Consider the following 13,992-nt stretch of genomic DNA (forward strand, 5'->3'; position numbering starts at 1 on the left):
GCTTGGCTGTGTTGGAAGCAACCTCTAAACGAGAGAGGTGGAAGAACGCGTGATGGAGAGGGGTTCGTCCATCTGTTATACAGCGGTGGTGTCCTATCTGATCTCTTATACAAGATAGCTGTCTGCTAAATTGGTGTTGCGGGAGGTGTGCACGTTTTGCGAGCTGCCTTTTCTTCCGTATCACCCACCTCAAACCGCCGCGTTATTCCTTAGTCTTCAAATACAATATCGTGGGCTCGCTCTTCTTACATCATTGTCTTTACTGCTGCCTTTTCCACCACATCCCCTGTCAAGTGAGGCCTGGCTCTCAGACTTGTGGACCGCACGGCTCTGAACGACCACCAACAGGAAAGATAAAACAAAGCAAAAACATGTTCTACACAATCTCCTACAATAGTAGCTCGACACAATCCGAAAGCGTGTCCAAGCTGGCAAGCAACCACACATTTGGGGAATATCGACAGTCACGGCTCGCGTGCGTAGAATGCCGTGCACGAAAGGTGAGAGACTTGGTCTTCGCTCCCATTTGTCTGCCACAATTTCGCGATGAAAATCACAACGCTTATACTCATTGTCTTGAGCAAAACTACAGGTCAAGTGCTCGGGAGAAGTCACCGGCTGCCAGAGGTGCCAGGGGACCGGTACCACATGTGTCTTTCCGGAGCGAACCAAGCGTGGCACCAAGAGGCACAAGAACTCGGCGCCATCTGACAGTCAAGACGGCTGTCGCAAGGGCATCGTCGCGGGCAGTGAGACGAGGTGTGGAAACGGGGAGAGTAGCAGCAGTAGAGGTAGCAGCAGCAGCAGCAGCAGCAGCAGCTCTGTCTCGTCTGTGTCTGCCCGCGACTCCTCGCATCCCTTTGCTCCCGTTGTCTCAACATCAGAGTTCTCGCCGACTCTGGACTTTGGGGCGTCTGACTTTTCATTACACTGCGCTACTCTGGGGGATCACTTTGCTCTCGGTATGTTTTCTGTTTCAGTTCTTTTTGTTTCCGGAGTCTTGGAAAGCTGTGTATTTACTGGGATGGCTAATTCTTGAGCGTGCCTGTTTGTTTTCCCGTGGCAGACCTTGACCAGCTGAGCTCGACACTCGATCTCGGCAGCTTGCATTCGAGCAGCAGCAGCATGTCGCCCTCACAGAGCTATCCGTTCTGTGTAGCACCACGGCAAACCCCAAGAAGAAGCACAGAAGGCCCATGTCCAGGCGACAGCAGCCCCTCGACGAACGACGGAGAGCTCTGCACCTGCGCGCAGTCGGCGCTGCACATGCTCGAAGAGCTCGAGCTCCAGTACCACACCAAGCTCGACGTCTCCGGCGACGGCGTCCTCGGCTACCAGAAGATTGCCCTGGCGCGCCTCAACTCCTGGCTCGCTTGCGACCACAGCCAGACGCCGCGGGCCACGACCAAGCTGATTGTGCTCGTCGTAGAGGGCCTCTCGCTGTATCTGGAGAGGGGCGTGGCGGGGTGCGTCGGCCAGATGCGACAGGAGCTGGACGACAAGGATGACGACGACGACGACGACGGGGGCCCTCTGGCGGCGAGGCTGTGCAGCGTGGGGGACTATCACGTCGAGTCGAAGCACGAGTGGGCGCATATCCTGCGGGTGTCGCTGCTAGTGCGGTGCAGGGAGCTGCTGGCCGCGGTGACACGGCTGAGGAAGCACGGCGTCAATGACGTGCTTCTGCCGGGGGTTGAGCAGAGGCTGGGAGGCATCATACAGGAGCTGAAGGGCTGGGAGGATTATCTGTGAACGGCGACTGATTCAGTGTACAGACGGGAATTCGCTTATAGAGAGGCTGTACGGAAGGAATTTCATCAGCGAGAACAGCCTTGTTGGACTCTTCCGGTTTCCTCTCGATTGCCCATCCACATGCTCTTTGCAGCCCGAGGTTGCCATGCTCCGAAACATCTTCAGCTGCCAAGGCACGCGTTGTACAGAAGACAGCGTGTATCACGGTCAGGCTTGGCGGCATTGGACCAAGTGATGCCTATGGGCACCCTCAACGCCATGGTTACCTGGTTACAGCATGCTTACGGCTGTAGATCGCCAGCTCACGATACGAGGATTGGTTTAGCTGAGGGGGAATCCGACAAGATGCTTCGGAATGCTACCATCAACGTTGCATGTGCCACACCAGGGACGGGCATGCGGAGTAAAGCTGATGTTGCTTATCGTGAGGGAGGATGGGGGAAGGGGAGATCCCTCGGAGATGGTGAATGCTACTGGCAACGCTGGCACCGGGTTGGAGCTCTGTATCGACGAATCGGATTTCCTTCTAGAACAAGGCTTTGCTGCAATGTCTTAGCTTTAAATCCTTCTTGGTTGGTGTTGTACGATTAGGATCATGCTTCTCTGAGAACAATGGAGATTAAACAATCTGGTGCATGGCATACATGCATGTAAGCAGCCACACCAACAAGGGGAAGTCCTACATGGGATGATGACCACGGATACTGCAATGGCAAAGGATTCGCAGCAGGTCATTGCATGAACAAAGTATGAAAATGCTATTAGAACTGCTGATATGTAAGATATTCATGGGAGGCGATGTAAACTAATATTGCAAGCTTGAAATTCATGTCGTAATCGTCATTATCAGTATAGTAGATGCCATCGATCAGAGAACGTCTCCTACGCTGCAGCTCCGCCAGCCTCCTTCAAAGCATCCGTGTCCAGCCTCCTCCAAGGCAAAAACACCCCAACCAGTAGAGACGCACCCACAACAGCGCAAGACAGCATATAAGCTGCCCTAATGCCAGTGAGATAGGCCGTCAGGACTCCCACAATCTGCTCAGATCCAAACACCTCTCGCAGCTCTCCCGCACCAGTACTGACGACTTGCGTGGGATCTATACCCGGCGCAAAATGAGGCACCGCGATCAACATCCTGTTGACAAAGATTGACTGCGACGCAGACACCCAGATGGCGCCTCCCACCGTCTGGAAACACAGTATCATGGCTGTGACGGCTGGGATGTCGGCCACGTCGACGCTGACTTGGCCAACCATGATGGGGACCTGGAATGCGCAGCCGAGGCCGAGGCCGACGACGATTTGAATCCCGATCCAGACTCCTGTTTCTGTATCGAGATCGAACAAGTGACAGAGACCGCATCCAAGCGTGGCAATTGCTGAGCCGCCTATCATGACGGGCGTAGCCAGACCCGTGTTGGAGATGAAGATGCCGGCCCCAAGAGCCGAGAGCATGGCCGCGATGATGAATGGCAGATTGTGCACGGCCGAGATGACTGCATCCGTACCGCGGATTGCTTGAAAATACAGAGGGAGGTAATAGACCATGGCAAATAGCGCGCCGCCTTGGAACACGGTGTAGAATAGCGGGACGAAGATGTCGCGCTTGGCAAAGAGCCGCGGGATGATCATGGCTCTTTCGTCCTGCCAGCGCTCGATAAAGGCAAAGACGATGAAGAGGACGATGGAGGCTACGAGGAGGCCGATGACGCGCGCGGAGTTCCAGGGGTCGATCTGGCCGCCGTAGTGGACGGCCATGAGGTAGGTGATGATGGCGCCCATGAGCACGGCTGTTCCAAGGGGGTCGAGTTGGAGGAGTTTCTCTCGCATCGGTGCTTCTCGAGGTTTTGCGGCTTTGGGCGTGCTGAGGAAGAAGACTGTTGATACGATGGGGAGGACGCCAATGGGGAGATTGATGTAGAAGCACCTGACGGATATCTCAGCTTGAACCGCCAGAAAGCGATGTATTGACTCGTATCATTGTGTACTCACCATCTCCAGGTGGACTCTTCGGAAAAGACACCACCCAGCAAAGGACCCAGGATACTCCCAACCCCAAATACCGCACCCAGAATCCCAGTATGCACCGCCCTCTTCCTGGGCTCAGAGATGTAAGCGCATATCGTATACGCCCCCGAACTGACGCCTGCAGCTCCCACCCCGGCAATCGTGCGACCGATTATGAAGGTCACGGACGAAGGGGCCACGCCGCAGATGAGGCTGCCGATCTCAAAGACGGCCATGGCGCTGAGGAAGCTGATCTTGAGGGGGAAGTACTGGTACATCTTGCCCCATGTAGATTGGAAGCCGCCGGACGTCATGAGGTAGATTGCGCTGTACCAGGCTTGGTCTCCAAGGCCGTTGAACTGGTTGGTGATGGCCGGGATGGAGGTTGCGACAATGGTCTGAAAGAGTTTGTTAGCTGAGTACGATGCTTGAGACGAGGTGGGAGGTGGAGGTACCATGTCTAGAGCGATGAGAAAGATGCTAAAGATGAGAGAGACGAGTATGAGCCAGAGCTTGAAGCCAGACATGTACTCTTCTTCATCTGGAGGCTTTTCAGGTTCATAGTTGAGTGCCCTAAGGGGCATGTCCCAGTCGCTAGGTTGGAAATCATGCCCCATGAAGCCTCCGGGTTGAAGAAAGTGAGAATATCCATTTGGGAGGCTCTTTGGTCTCGCGGGCCGGACGGGAGGCGGTACGCTCAACTCTTCAGAGCTGCTGGCGGAGATGTACCACGCATCTCTCTGAGAGGGTGGAAACAGCTCCAGGTCGCTAAACTCTAAGAAACTGAAGCTATTGGGCCGATAACCTCTCAGATTGAATGTCGATGGGCGGGTGGTTGATCTCTCCATGTTCTCCCTAGAATTACCGTTGCCAGATGTAACTGAATCGTGATACTAGTACCCCGATTGCTTGCGACCAGGGGGTGGTGGATCTAAGCTGAGATATGGAGATTCATCTCTCCTGCAAGACAATCCCAGCCGACAGCCTATTTAGAGACTCACGATGCCATGCTATGAGCGTCCGCATGGACCAACGCTCGAACGCTCCGGAGCGGAGACGGACCATGGCGACTGAGCCGTTTGCAATCCTCCCAACCCGCTCTCTGCAAACCTCCGTCGATCAACAAACGCCATGTGCGTCAACAGCTGAAGCACTCCGTTGGCGACACATCGCACGACCATCTCCTCCAGGCATCCTGACCATGTGGGAAGCCGGCTTTGATGCCAGGAACGTGATCCATCGGGTTGAATTTCTCCAACGGAGCCATCGGGCGAATACAGGCCGCCTCGGCAATCCGTCGAGTGCGCAGTTGTGGGTCGATGCTCTTCGGCGGCGGCGGGTCAGATTGAGCGTTTGACCACCAAGGGACCAGGACAGCACCTTCAGCTAACAGAGATCTAGCCTCAGGAGTCGTGTGAGAAGCTCTTCGGATTCCTTCGGGAGGGAATGCCTTATTATCATGAGATCGTTCTGGTTTCATGTTGACCGTGTCAATGCTGGCCTTTTCGAGTTTGTACCGGGCTCGGACTGAATCGGGACCGGGCAGCGGACCAGGTCAGGCAGTTTGTCCGACATATCTAGAATCCTCCTCTGAGGGGCGGGGTCTTGGGTATACAGTGATTGGCAGAGGCATATATGCCCGCTTCCAGCTTTGCGAGCTCTGTATCACTTCATTCCTCTCCCTTGGCTGACTCGAAACAGCGAGAACAACTCGAGTTGGCAAGTCTCGCCTGAACGGCATCGCCACCATGTCAAGCCAACTGGAAAGCGATGCTCCATCCGAAGCCACCACGCTGGGCTTCCTACGGCGCCAATTCACTCGTCCGAAGCCCCTTCCTGCGGACCTGTCTCTGGCTGGCAAAGTCGCCATCGTCACCGGCAGCAACGTCGGGCTCGGATTCTCAGCATGCCGACAGCTTCTCCAGCTCGGACTCTCCCATCTGGTCATGGCGGTGCGGTCGCAAGCAAAGGGCGATGCCGCTGCGGCTGAGTTGCGACGGGAGTTTGCTTCTGCCACTGTATCTGTTTGGATCGTCGACATGGAGTCGTACGACTCCGTGCGTGCGTTTGCTGCTCGTTGCGAGAGCTTGAGTCGGATTGATATTGTCATTCTCAATGCTGGGCTCACGATGGCGCCGTATACTGTCGTGAGCGCAACGGGGCATGAAATCACTCTACAGGTCAACTACTTGTCGACGGCCCTTTTGACGATTCTGCTTCTACCGATCCTAAAAGCGAAGAAGATTGCTGGTTCCTCCCAACCGCCCGTCATCAGCGTCGTCGGCTCGGATGCAATGTATCAAAGCCGAGTAGAGCTCCATGGTCCAATACTGCCGCAGTTCCAGAGACAGGACAAGTTTACACAATTTACTTGGTATGGAAATACAAAACTGCTGCAGGCATTGTTCGTCTCCAAGGTAGCCGAGTTCGTCAGCCCGCGCGATGTCATTGTGAACGTCTCGAATCCAGGCATGACTGATGGCACCGAGTTCTTTCGCGGACTTCCCGCCTGGATGAAGAAGTTGATTGGGGCCGCTCAGTGGATGCTGGCCAGGTCGGTGGATGTGGGTGCTTCGACGTATTTGGATGCCGTTTTGGTTCAGGGGGAGAAGAGCCATGGTTCGTTTACGAGTGACTGGACGATCAAGCCGTAAGTGAACCCCCTCCCCCTGTATCCCAGCAGACGATTGGCCGCGATGTTGAGAGACACGCAGATTCCCCAAGATTTGGTATACCCCGGAAGGGAAGAAGTTGACAGAACGGCTTTGGGAGGAAACGATGGAAGAACTGAGCTTTGTAGGCGCCTCGAAGATTATGAGTGATTTGAGACAGAGCTGGACAGGGGATGGATCATGATATCAGCAAGACAGAATCATCTATTCCAGGAGGTACCGGCATTGTTAGGAGTATTAGGACTTGAATTGCGCACATTGATTGTTTCGTCCCCTTTTCACGAGTATCGACATGTTAGGATTGCTCTGGTAGACTCATTTTATGCACGTCAAACTCCAGATGCACAGCCTCGGATCTTCCCACTTTGGCAGTTGAACAGATTCCCCCCTCCGCCGGGTCTGCAAAGCAATCAATCCCGCGAGATAGTTACACGCATCAGTAGGCTAGCATGTCCATGCTCAACGTTTGTTAGGTGGGACATACCCAGCAAGTGTTGGGCGTACGCACGTACGACGTTTTGTAATTCTATGTCACTCTCCACTGCCCCCTCCCGACATCCCAGGTATTTAAAGACTCTTTCTCATGACCTTAAACTCGTGATCTCAGACGCTTCAGCTCCCTGCCCCCATCTGACCTCCTTATACTTCTATTAGCATCTCTTCCAGTCCTGCACCACAGTCGAGACCCTGAACGAACAAGATGCCTTCCTACGTTATCACAGGCGCCTCCAGAGGCCTGGGCGTACGTTCCCATCCAACAACCCGACCCCGAGAAAGAGTCCCCATTAACCAGGGCCCAAACAGTTTGAATTTCTCCGTCAGCTTTCTAGCGACCCCAACAACATCGTCATCGGCCTCGTGCGAAACAAGTCCGCAACCGACCAGGCAGTTGCCCAAGACCTCGCCGGCCGCTCCAACATTCACATCCTGCAAGCCGACATTACCGACTACGAGGCCATCAAGGTGAAGAGCACCCCATTTTGCATTTTGACCTAAGAGATTTACCTCCTCACAACTATGTCATATGCAGCATGCCGTGGCGGAAACCTCCAAGATCACCGGCGGCACTCTCGACTACCTCATCGCCAACGCGGCATACGTCTCCGAATTCGACGCCTACGACCCCATCGGCGTCCTGTAAACAATCCCACCTTCCCTCCCCCTCTCCCTCCCTCCCCTGTTCCCACTTCCCCTTCCAAATAGAAAAGCTTACAATCTCCCACAGGGGCGAAACCCCGCAAGACCTCGAGCAAGACCTCCTCAAATCCTTCAAAGTAAACGTCATCGCCAACGTCCACCTCTTCAACCTCTACATGCCCTTCATCCGCGCCGGCACCGCCAAGAAAGTCGTCGCCCTGTCCACCGGCATGGCGGATCTCGATTCGATGAACAAGTACGAGCTGCACGTTGCGCCTGGGTATGCCATCAGCAAGGCGGCTATGAATGTTGCGATTGGCAAGTTTCATGCGCAGTATAAGAAGGAGGGGGTTTTGTTTATGAGTATCAGTCCGGGTGTGGTTGATACCGGACACTATAAGAATGGTAAGGCTGCTGTCACCTCTTATTGTAACCCTGCTTAGGGCTGCCCGCTGACGACTGATGCCTTCTTTAGCGACCCCGGAGCAGATGGAAAGGGTGGGGGGCATGTTTGAAAAGTTCGTCCTTAACAATCCCGATTTCAAGGGCCCGGCAAAGGCAGAGGATGCTGTCAGGGATGTCATTGCTGTGTGGGAAAACGCAAGCATCGAGGCCGGCAGCGGTGGTTCATACGTGTCCCACCACGGAGACAAAAAGTGGCTGTGAACGGCATTAGCTAGATCAGTCGACTGTGCCTATAGCAAGACCTCATGGACCGATATTTGGTTGCCATGAGTTGAATGCCCCCGACTGCGTGCCATCACATCCTTCGCCTGCCCTCCTGTATATGTGTAGTAAGGCAACATGCACTCGTAAGGGAAATATCAGTATGCTCTGTATGTCATGGTATATTTTCTTCTTTTTTTCCAACATTTGTTCCTTCATTGTACTTTTCATCTACATTCCGGCCGTCAAAATATGGGTTCGTCAAAACTGTTGCCGCATGCTTACTAGGCATTCTTGCCAGAGTCCTCCTTCAAAGCCACAATACGGTTGAGTACAATCTTGTCATCGGTGCTGTCCGAGTCAAGAGCCTGCCGATAGAGGAGATATATTAGCATGAGTAACACAATTTGGTGCAGTAAGTGATGACTCACAAAGTAGGCAACACGCATGGCCTGGAACCGGACAGTCTCAGGGCCAACTTCGCCCGTCTTCTCGCCCTCGGCCGCGGGCCACGGTGCGCGTCGCTTCACCTCGTGGAAACCGGTCTCGATCAATGCGTTCGGCCAAATGGTCTCGCTGTTGGGGTTGACATCGCTCAAGAGCCCGCCAGGCGCAGAGCCGGGACTGTCCGACTTGAACAGCGGCTCGTGGATGCGCACTTCGGCTGGAAGCGAGCCTTCAGGCACCCACTGGATATACGTCTTGGGCTTCTTGCCTTCCTTGTCGTAGACGGCCCTGATCTCCTTGATGGCACCTGTTGTCTCGTCCTTGGTGAATGAGACAGCCTTGATGGGGTGAGGCACGTTCAAAAGGCCGACGGTCTTGCCCGGAGCCAGACGGAAGTAGTCCTTGCTGTCCACCTCGCGGAAGTCTGAGCGGTCAATGTACACAGTCTTGGTGAGGCGAACGGTGTGAGATCCCAACTTGGGGTCCTTGGGAGAGAAGGGAATGTCGAGGTCCTGCTCTTCGCCGTCCTCAATCATAACCGGAACCGGGTCCAGGACCAGCATGAGGCGGGGAACGGTCCTCTCAAGGTAGACTCGGATCGACTGCTCGAAACGCTTGATGCTGACCTGGGTGATGGAGGTGGTGACGCCGAGCTCGTAGATGAAAGAAAGCAGCGCGCCAGGAGGGATGCCTCGTCGTCGGATTCCCTTGATGGTATACAGGCGCGGGTCGTCCCATCCGCGAACAACATTGCTCTCGATTAATGTCCTCAGACCTCTCTTGCTCATGATGGTGCCGCTGAGGTTCAAGCGGCCGTACTCGCGCTGCATGGGCTGGAAGTCCACCAGAAGCCTGTGTCCAGATTAGCTGATATTCCCCATGAATTGCTTCCTGATGGATTGACGTACTTGTTCAGCCACTCGTAGCTCTCCCGGGACATGATGAACTCGGTGGTACACAAGCTGTGCGTAATGCCCTCAAAGCTATCGCAGAGACAGTGCGCAAAGTCGTAGGTGGGATATATCCGCCACTTGGTACCCGTCCGGTAATGCGGCTCCTGGTCTTTGGGGATTCGGTAGGCGGCAATATCCCACATCTGAGGGTTGGGGTTGTTCACGATGTCCTGCTTCATGCGAAGCCAGGCGCTCCTCGGCTCGTACTCTCCATCGCGCATGCCACGGAACTTCCTGAGGTTGGTCTCGACATCCTGGTTCGCGTGCTCGCATCGGTATCTCGGGCTCAGGCCGTCTTCGCCGCCGCGCTGTTTCTTCGTCTCGACGTCGTCGCAGTGGCACACGTAGGCCTTTTCCATCTTGATGAGTTTCTCGGCGAGGTCGTACATTCGCTGGTAGTTGTCGGACGCGTAGGTGATTTCGCTGGGGGTGAAGCCCAGCCATCGGATGGTCTCCTCAATGGCCACGAAGTATTCTCCCTTCTCGGCATCGGGGTTCGTGTCGTCGAATCTAGGGCGAGCGTGTCAGCGAGAGCGCAGCGTCGGTCGGGAGCTGATGAAGGTTGCTACCTGAGAATCTGCGACCACTTAGCAATCTGCGCCTCAAACAGAGCACATATTCCAGGGGAGGACACTCACCGTTCGACCGCCGTGATACCGGGCAAAACCAAAGTTGACGGCAATTGCCTTGGCATGGCCAAGCTACCGCATTGTCAGCTACCAGACAACTAGACAAGGCAGTCAAAGGGGTCAAATTACGTGGAGATATCCGTTCGGCTCGGGCGGGAACCGCGTCACAACCTCCTTGGACGGCCGCAGCTTGTAGACTTCGGCAAGGAAGCCCTGCTTGAACATGGCGTCCGGGTCGATGACGCGCTCCTCGGGCTTCGCAGGCTTGGCCGCGGGTTGAGCGCTGCCGGCCTTGTCCTGCTGGGCGTTGCTGCGATTGGCGGCGGCGGCGGCCTTTCGAGCGCGCTTCTGGATGCGCTTCTTGAGCTCGTTCCTGGTCACCATGTCGCCCGTCTCCTCGTCCAGCACGAGCTTGGCCACACTGTCGGCGACCTTGTCGACCGCGTCAGCCATGGCGGGCGGTGGTGTGTTGTGGCTGGAGTGTGTGTGTTCTGTGTTCGTCGTCGAATCGAATACCTCGATCTGGTCGGAGCCGCGATTGTCGTCTCTTGGGCGAGCGATGCTTTGTTCAGCCGCTTTTGATATAGATTTTGACCTGCCAAAGAGTGAGTCAAACGATGAAAGGCGAGAGAAGCTGCCCCGCCGTGGGGCACGTGCACCCCTCATTCACCGCGCGATAAGCAATTTGAAGATAAGGCACCTGAGGAGAGACGGGATAACTTCATCTTGTTGACTTTTCTTTTCTTTTCTTTTCTTGCGCTTCGGTATTATGTCTATCTCGGGATAGTGATTTCAATGATGCTCTATATCCTGCTGCTTATCAAGCCAGACCTGGCCCCAATTCTGAGCATGCCCTCGCGATACAGGCCTCTCTGTAACTACTGGGCGCTTCAATTGGGGTAATTGGCTTCGCCAGCTCATTCCAACGATGAATTTGATGTCGCCAAATCCTTCTCGTCGCAGTCAAAAGGAAGCAGATGTGACTCAACGCATCCCTTCAGTTAGCAATGACTGCATCTTGTTCAGCCTCAGAACACCATCTTGACATGGAATGACGCACACGACACGAGACTGTCCAAGCGTGAAGCTGAGCCAATCCTACCTTATGATAAAACGAACAATAAAACGAACAAAGCAAAACTGGTACATATGCTATGAAAACAAAGCTACTAACATTACACTTGCAAAATCTACTTCTATACTGGTGCGAGAACAGGTCGCCATGTGACGATACAACAACAGAAATGCATGCAAAGCATCAACGCCCTTCAGTCCGTGGCAATGGGGTTATACCACCGGAACTTGTTGCGAGGGTCATACTTGGACTTGAGAGTCCTCAACCTGGACAATTGCCCGTCGTACCCATAGATGGACTCGAGCGGCTCGTTTCCAACAGCATAGTTGACGTATGTTGCGCGCCGACGCCCGGGCTGGCTTGCATACCAGATGCCCACCGTCTTGTCCGCCCAGGTTCGAGCAAAGCCTTCCAGCTGTGGCGGAGCGGCGACTGCAAAGAACCTATAGATGCCATGTCAGTCTATTAATCTCGCTATAAGAGCAACTATCATGCTCCAGGCCGCACTTACACGAGCAGATATTCGTCCCGGTGGGGATACGAAGAGGTATTGGGATCGATTGCCTGTGTCGCCTTTGTCGAATAGCCTTCAAAGAAGACTCGAGCTCCAGGTGCAAGGCCAGGATTCTCCGCGATTTTCTTGTTGAAGAGATTGTAAATCTCGCGCTGAGAGCTGACGTTGTACGTCTGGAGCCATGCAGTGCTTCCAACATACGGCTGCGAACTGCAAGAGGCGCTGTTGATATCCGTCTGTTGAGCAACAAGCAGCTCCGGGTAGGACACATCACCCTTGGTGCTTGATATGGCGGAGATCGCGTTGAAGGGAGTCAGCAGCTTTTCCGCATCTGCAGCGGGACCATCGTAGGCAAACGACCAGATGATGACGGCCTGTGTCGTGTAAGCTTGGATTCACGCGATTCACGCATGGTCAAGTCCGTCTCTAAACTCACCTCGGTCTTGCTGATACTGGGCTCGATAGAGAACTGCCCAAAATTGACGCCCATGAGTGCCGGAATCTGTCCCTTCCCCTGGAACTTATTCAGCGCTCCAAAGACCTTTTCCAGCTTGTCTTGCGACCAGACATAATTGTGGTAGTGCCAAGTGCTGGCCTTCCTCGGATAAATCTTGATGTAGGCGCTTGTCACTATGCCAAAGTTGTGGCCAGCGCCCTTCATGGCCCAGAATAGATCGCTGTTGGACTTGGCACTGACGATGGTTTCTGTTCCATTGGCAAGGACAACATTTAAGCTGACAAAGTTGTCGGAAATGAGGCCGTATTGGCCCTGATATCGGCCAAGACCACCTCCGAGAGCTGGCCCAAGAAGACCAACACAGCCATTGCTTCCGGTAGCTTGGACGAGTAAGCATTCACTGTTCAGGCTGTGGAACCTCCGCTCAATCATGGAGATGAAAATCACTTACGAACAATATATCCATCGTTCCACAACTTCTTGATGATCAAGTCAGCGTATACGCCACCCTGGAATAGTGCAGATTTCTTGTCAGGCTGGATGGTGAATCCATTGAGTTTTGACAGGTTAATCTCAATGCCTCTAAACTTGGAAATTGTACTAGAAGAGCCGTGACCTCTAGTATATGCGAGAAAGTCAAGGCTATTCTGATAACAATATTTGACCTGGAAAAAAAAGTAAGAACAAGCTTATCCGTAGGAGTGAAAGGTTTGACCTACAACTTTGGCAACGTCTGACTCTTGAGCTACTTCAACCACGACTTGGATATCATCAGGCATAGAGCGAGTGCTCCATCTTTCTGTAGCCTCCGCAAAGGCAGGGTTTGAAGGACCGAATATCAGGGTGCCTTTGGAGAGTGTCCTGCCAAGGTCATTCTGTACTTGTTTTGGAGAGACTGGTTTGGAGACATCCACTGCTCGGAGATAGTGAGGAACGATAGGACTGCTCGACACAAGTCGTGTGAAGAGTGTCAGGCCAGAAGCCAACAGGCTACAAAATCTCAAATGCATGACTTCAATGTTACCAAAGAATGGCTTATAGACTGCTGAGGCGCGGGATGAGAGTAGAGATGGAGCGAGCAGGCGCATCAGTCAAATACCATCCGGCTTTGAAGCACACAGGCGACTATTGAGTCAAACAACGAAGCCTTCATCCTTGACAGGCCTTGCCTTGGGGTCATCATGACTCTCGACCCGTGAATCCATTATTGATCCTGGAGTTTCGGTCATCTCGGGCATAGAGCACCAGGATGAGATCCATTGGGGGGGCTGAAGCGTCCTTGTTAAGGAGGGCTGACGATACAGACGGCCTGGACGCACCCGGGGCTGAATACGAATGAATGACGCTATATCGAGCCAGCATACAGATGGCATGTTGCTGTACGACGTCCGTATGGCACGCATATGAGTGCTGCTACCGGCATTTCGGCACGAATGCTCCAAATCTAGAGTGTCAGCTGCCAGGCATGGGATGCACAATAGGAAACAATAGTCGAATGCCATTTCTGCGTGATAAGGGGGAGCTGGGGCGGATTGGAAGCCTGGAATAGAACGGCGTGGCTGTCTACAAACTAGCTCTACCAACACTCGACTCCTGATTCACTCAATTGGGTAATGCCATGACCCTTCACCCTACGTCTTCAAATAAGGCTCTACTCCAAGAGTTCTAGAAGATTGCCTG

The 13,992-nt window shown here is 53.9% G+C and overlaps 6 protein-coding genes across 6 annotated transcripts; 3 read left to right on the plus strand and 3 right to left on the minus strand.

The window, feature by feature from the left end:
* Nucleotides 1-484: 484 nt before the first annotated feature.
* BBK36DRAFT_1182732 (hypothetical protein) lies at nucleotides 485-1,756 on the plus strand (the record flags this gene model as incomplete). Its single annotated transcript, XM_024896322.1, has 3 exons — nucleotides 485-500; nucleotides 582-962; nucleotides 1,067-1,756. 3 exons carry the CDS (start codon nucleotides 485-487, stop codon nucleotides 1,750-1,752), a joined length of 1,083 nt encoding a protein of 360 aa, XP_024746387.1. The 3' UTR covers nucleotides 1,753-1,756.
* An 878-nt stretch (nucleotides 1,757-2,634) lies between these two features.
* On the minus strand, nucleotides 2,635-4,346 carry BBK36DRAFT_1171872 (MFS general substrate transporter; the record flags this gene model as incomplete). Its single annotated transcript, XM_024895636.1, has 3 exons — nucleotides 2,635-3,682; nucleotides 3,748-4,160; nucleotides 4,218-4,346. The coding sequence occupies 3 exons, from the start codon at nucleotides 4,344-4,346 to the stop codon at nucleotides 2,635-2,637; spliced, it is 1,590 nt and encodes a 529-aa protein (XP_024746388.1).
* A 1,164-nt stretch (nucleotides 4,347-5,510) lies between these two features.
* BBK36DRAFT_1127609 (NAD(P)-binding protein) lies at nucleotides 5,511-6,618 on the plus strand (the record flags this gene model as incomplete). The annotated part of the gene is made up of 2 exons (XM_024891527.1): nucleotides 5,511-6,412; nucleotides 6,477-6,618. 2 exons carry the CDS (start codon nucleotides 5,511-5,513, stop codon nucleotides 6,616-6,618), a joined length of 1,044 nt encoding a protein of 347 aa, XP_024746389.1.
* Nucleotides 6,619-7,134: 516 nt separating this feature from the next.
* BBK36DRAFT_1127648 (NAD(P)-binding protein) lies at nucleotides 7,135-8,237 on the plus strand (the record flags this gene model as incomplete). Its single annotated transcript, XM_024891534.1, has 5 exons — nucleotides 7,135-7,176; nucleotides 7,239-7,397; nucleotides 7,465-7,571; nucleotides 7,660-7,976; nucleotides 8,047-8,237. The coding sequence occupies 5 exons, from the start codon at nucleotides 7,135-7,137 to the stop codon at nucleotides 8,235-8,237; spliced, it is 816 nt and encodes a 271-aa protein (XP_024746390.1).
* A 284-nt stretch (nucleotides 8,238-8,521) lies between these two features.
* BBK36DRAFT_1162373 (glutaminyl-tRNA synthetase) lies at nucleotides 8,522-10,719 on the minus strand (the record flags this gene model as incomplete). The annotated part of the gene is made up of 6 exons (XM_024894439.1): nucleotides 8,522-8,605; nucleotides 8,669-9,536; nucleotides 9,593-10,147; nucleotides 10,207-10,214; nucleotides 10,276-10,338; nucleotides 10,396-10,719. The coding sequence occupies 6 exons, from the start codon at nucleotides 10,717-10,719 to the stop codon at nucleotides 8,522-8,524; spliced, it is 1,902 nt and encodes a 633-aa protein (XP_024746391.1).
* Nucleotides 10,720-11,534: 815 nt separating this feature from the next.
* On the minus strand, nucleotides 11,535-13,322 carry BBK36DRAFT_1182740 (FAD-binding domain-containing protein; the record flags this gene model as incomplete). The annotated part of the gene is made up of 5 exons (XM_024896323.1): nucleotides 11,535-11,784; nucleotides 11,853-12,229; nucleotides 12,292-12,644; nucleotides 12,764-12,977; nucleotides 13,032-13,322. 5 exons carry the CDS (start codon nucleotides 13,320-13,322, stop codon nucleotides 11,535-11,537), a joined length of 1,485 nt encoding a protein of 494 aa, XP_024746392.1.
* Between the last annotated feature and the right edge of the window lie 670 nt (nucleotides 13,323-13,992).

Source organism: Trichoderma citrinoviride, assembly GCF_003025115.1.
Source record: "Trichoderma citrinoviride strain TUCIM 6016 unplaced genomic scaffold BBK36scaffold_14, whole genome shotgun sequence".
NCBI classification, from domain to species: Eukaryota; Fungi; Ascomycota; class Sordariomycetes; order Hypocreales; family Hypocreaceae; genus Trichoderma; species Trichoderma citrinoviride.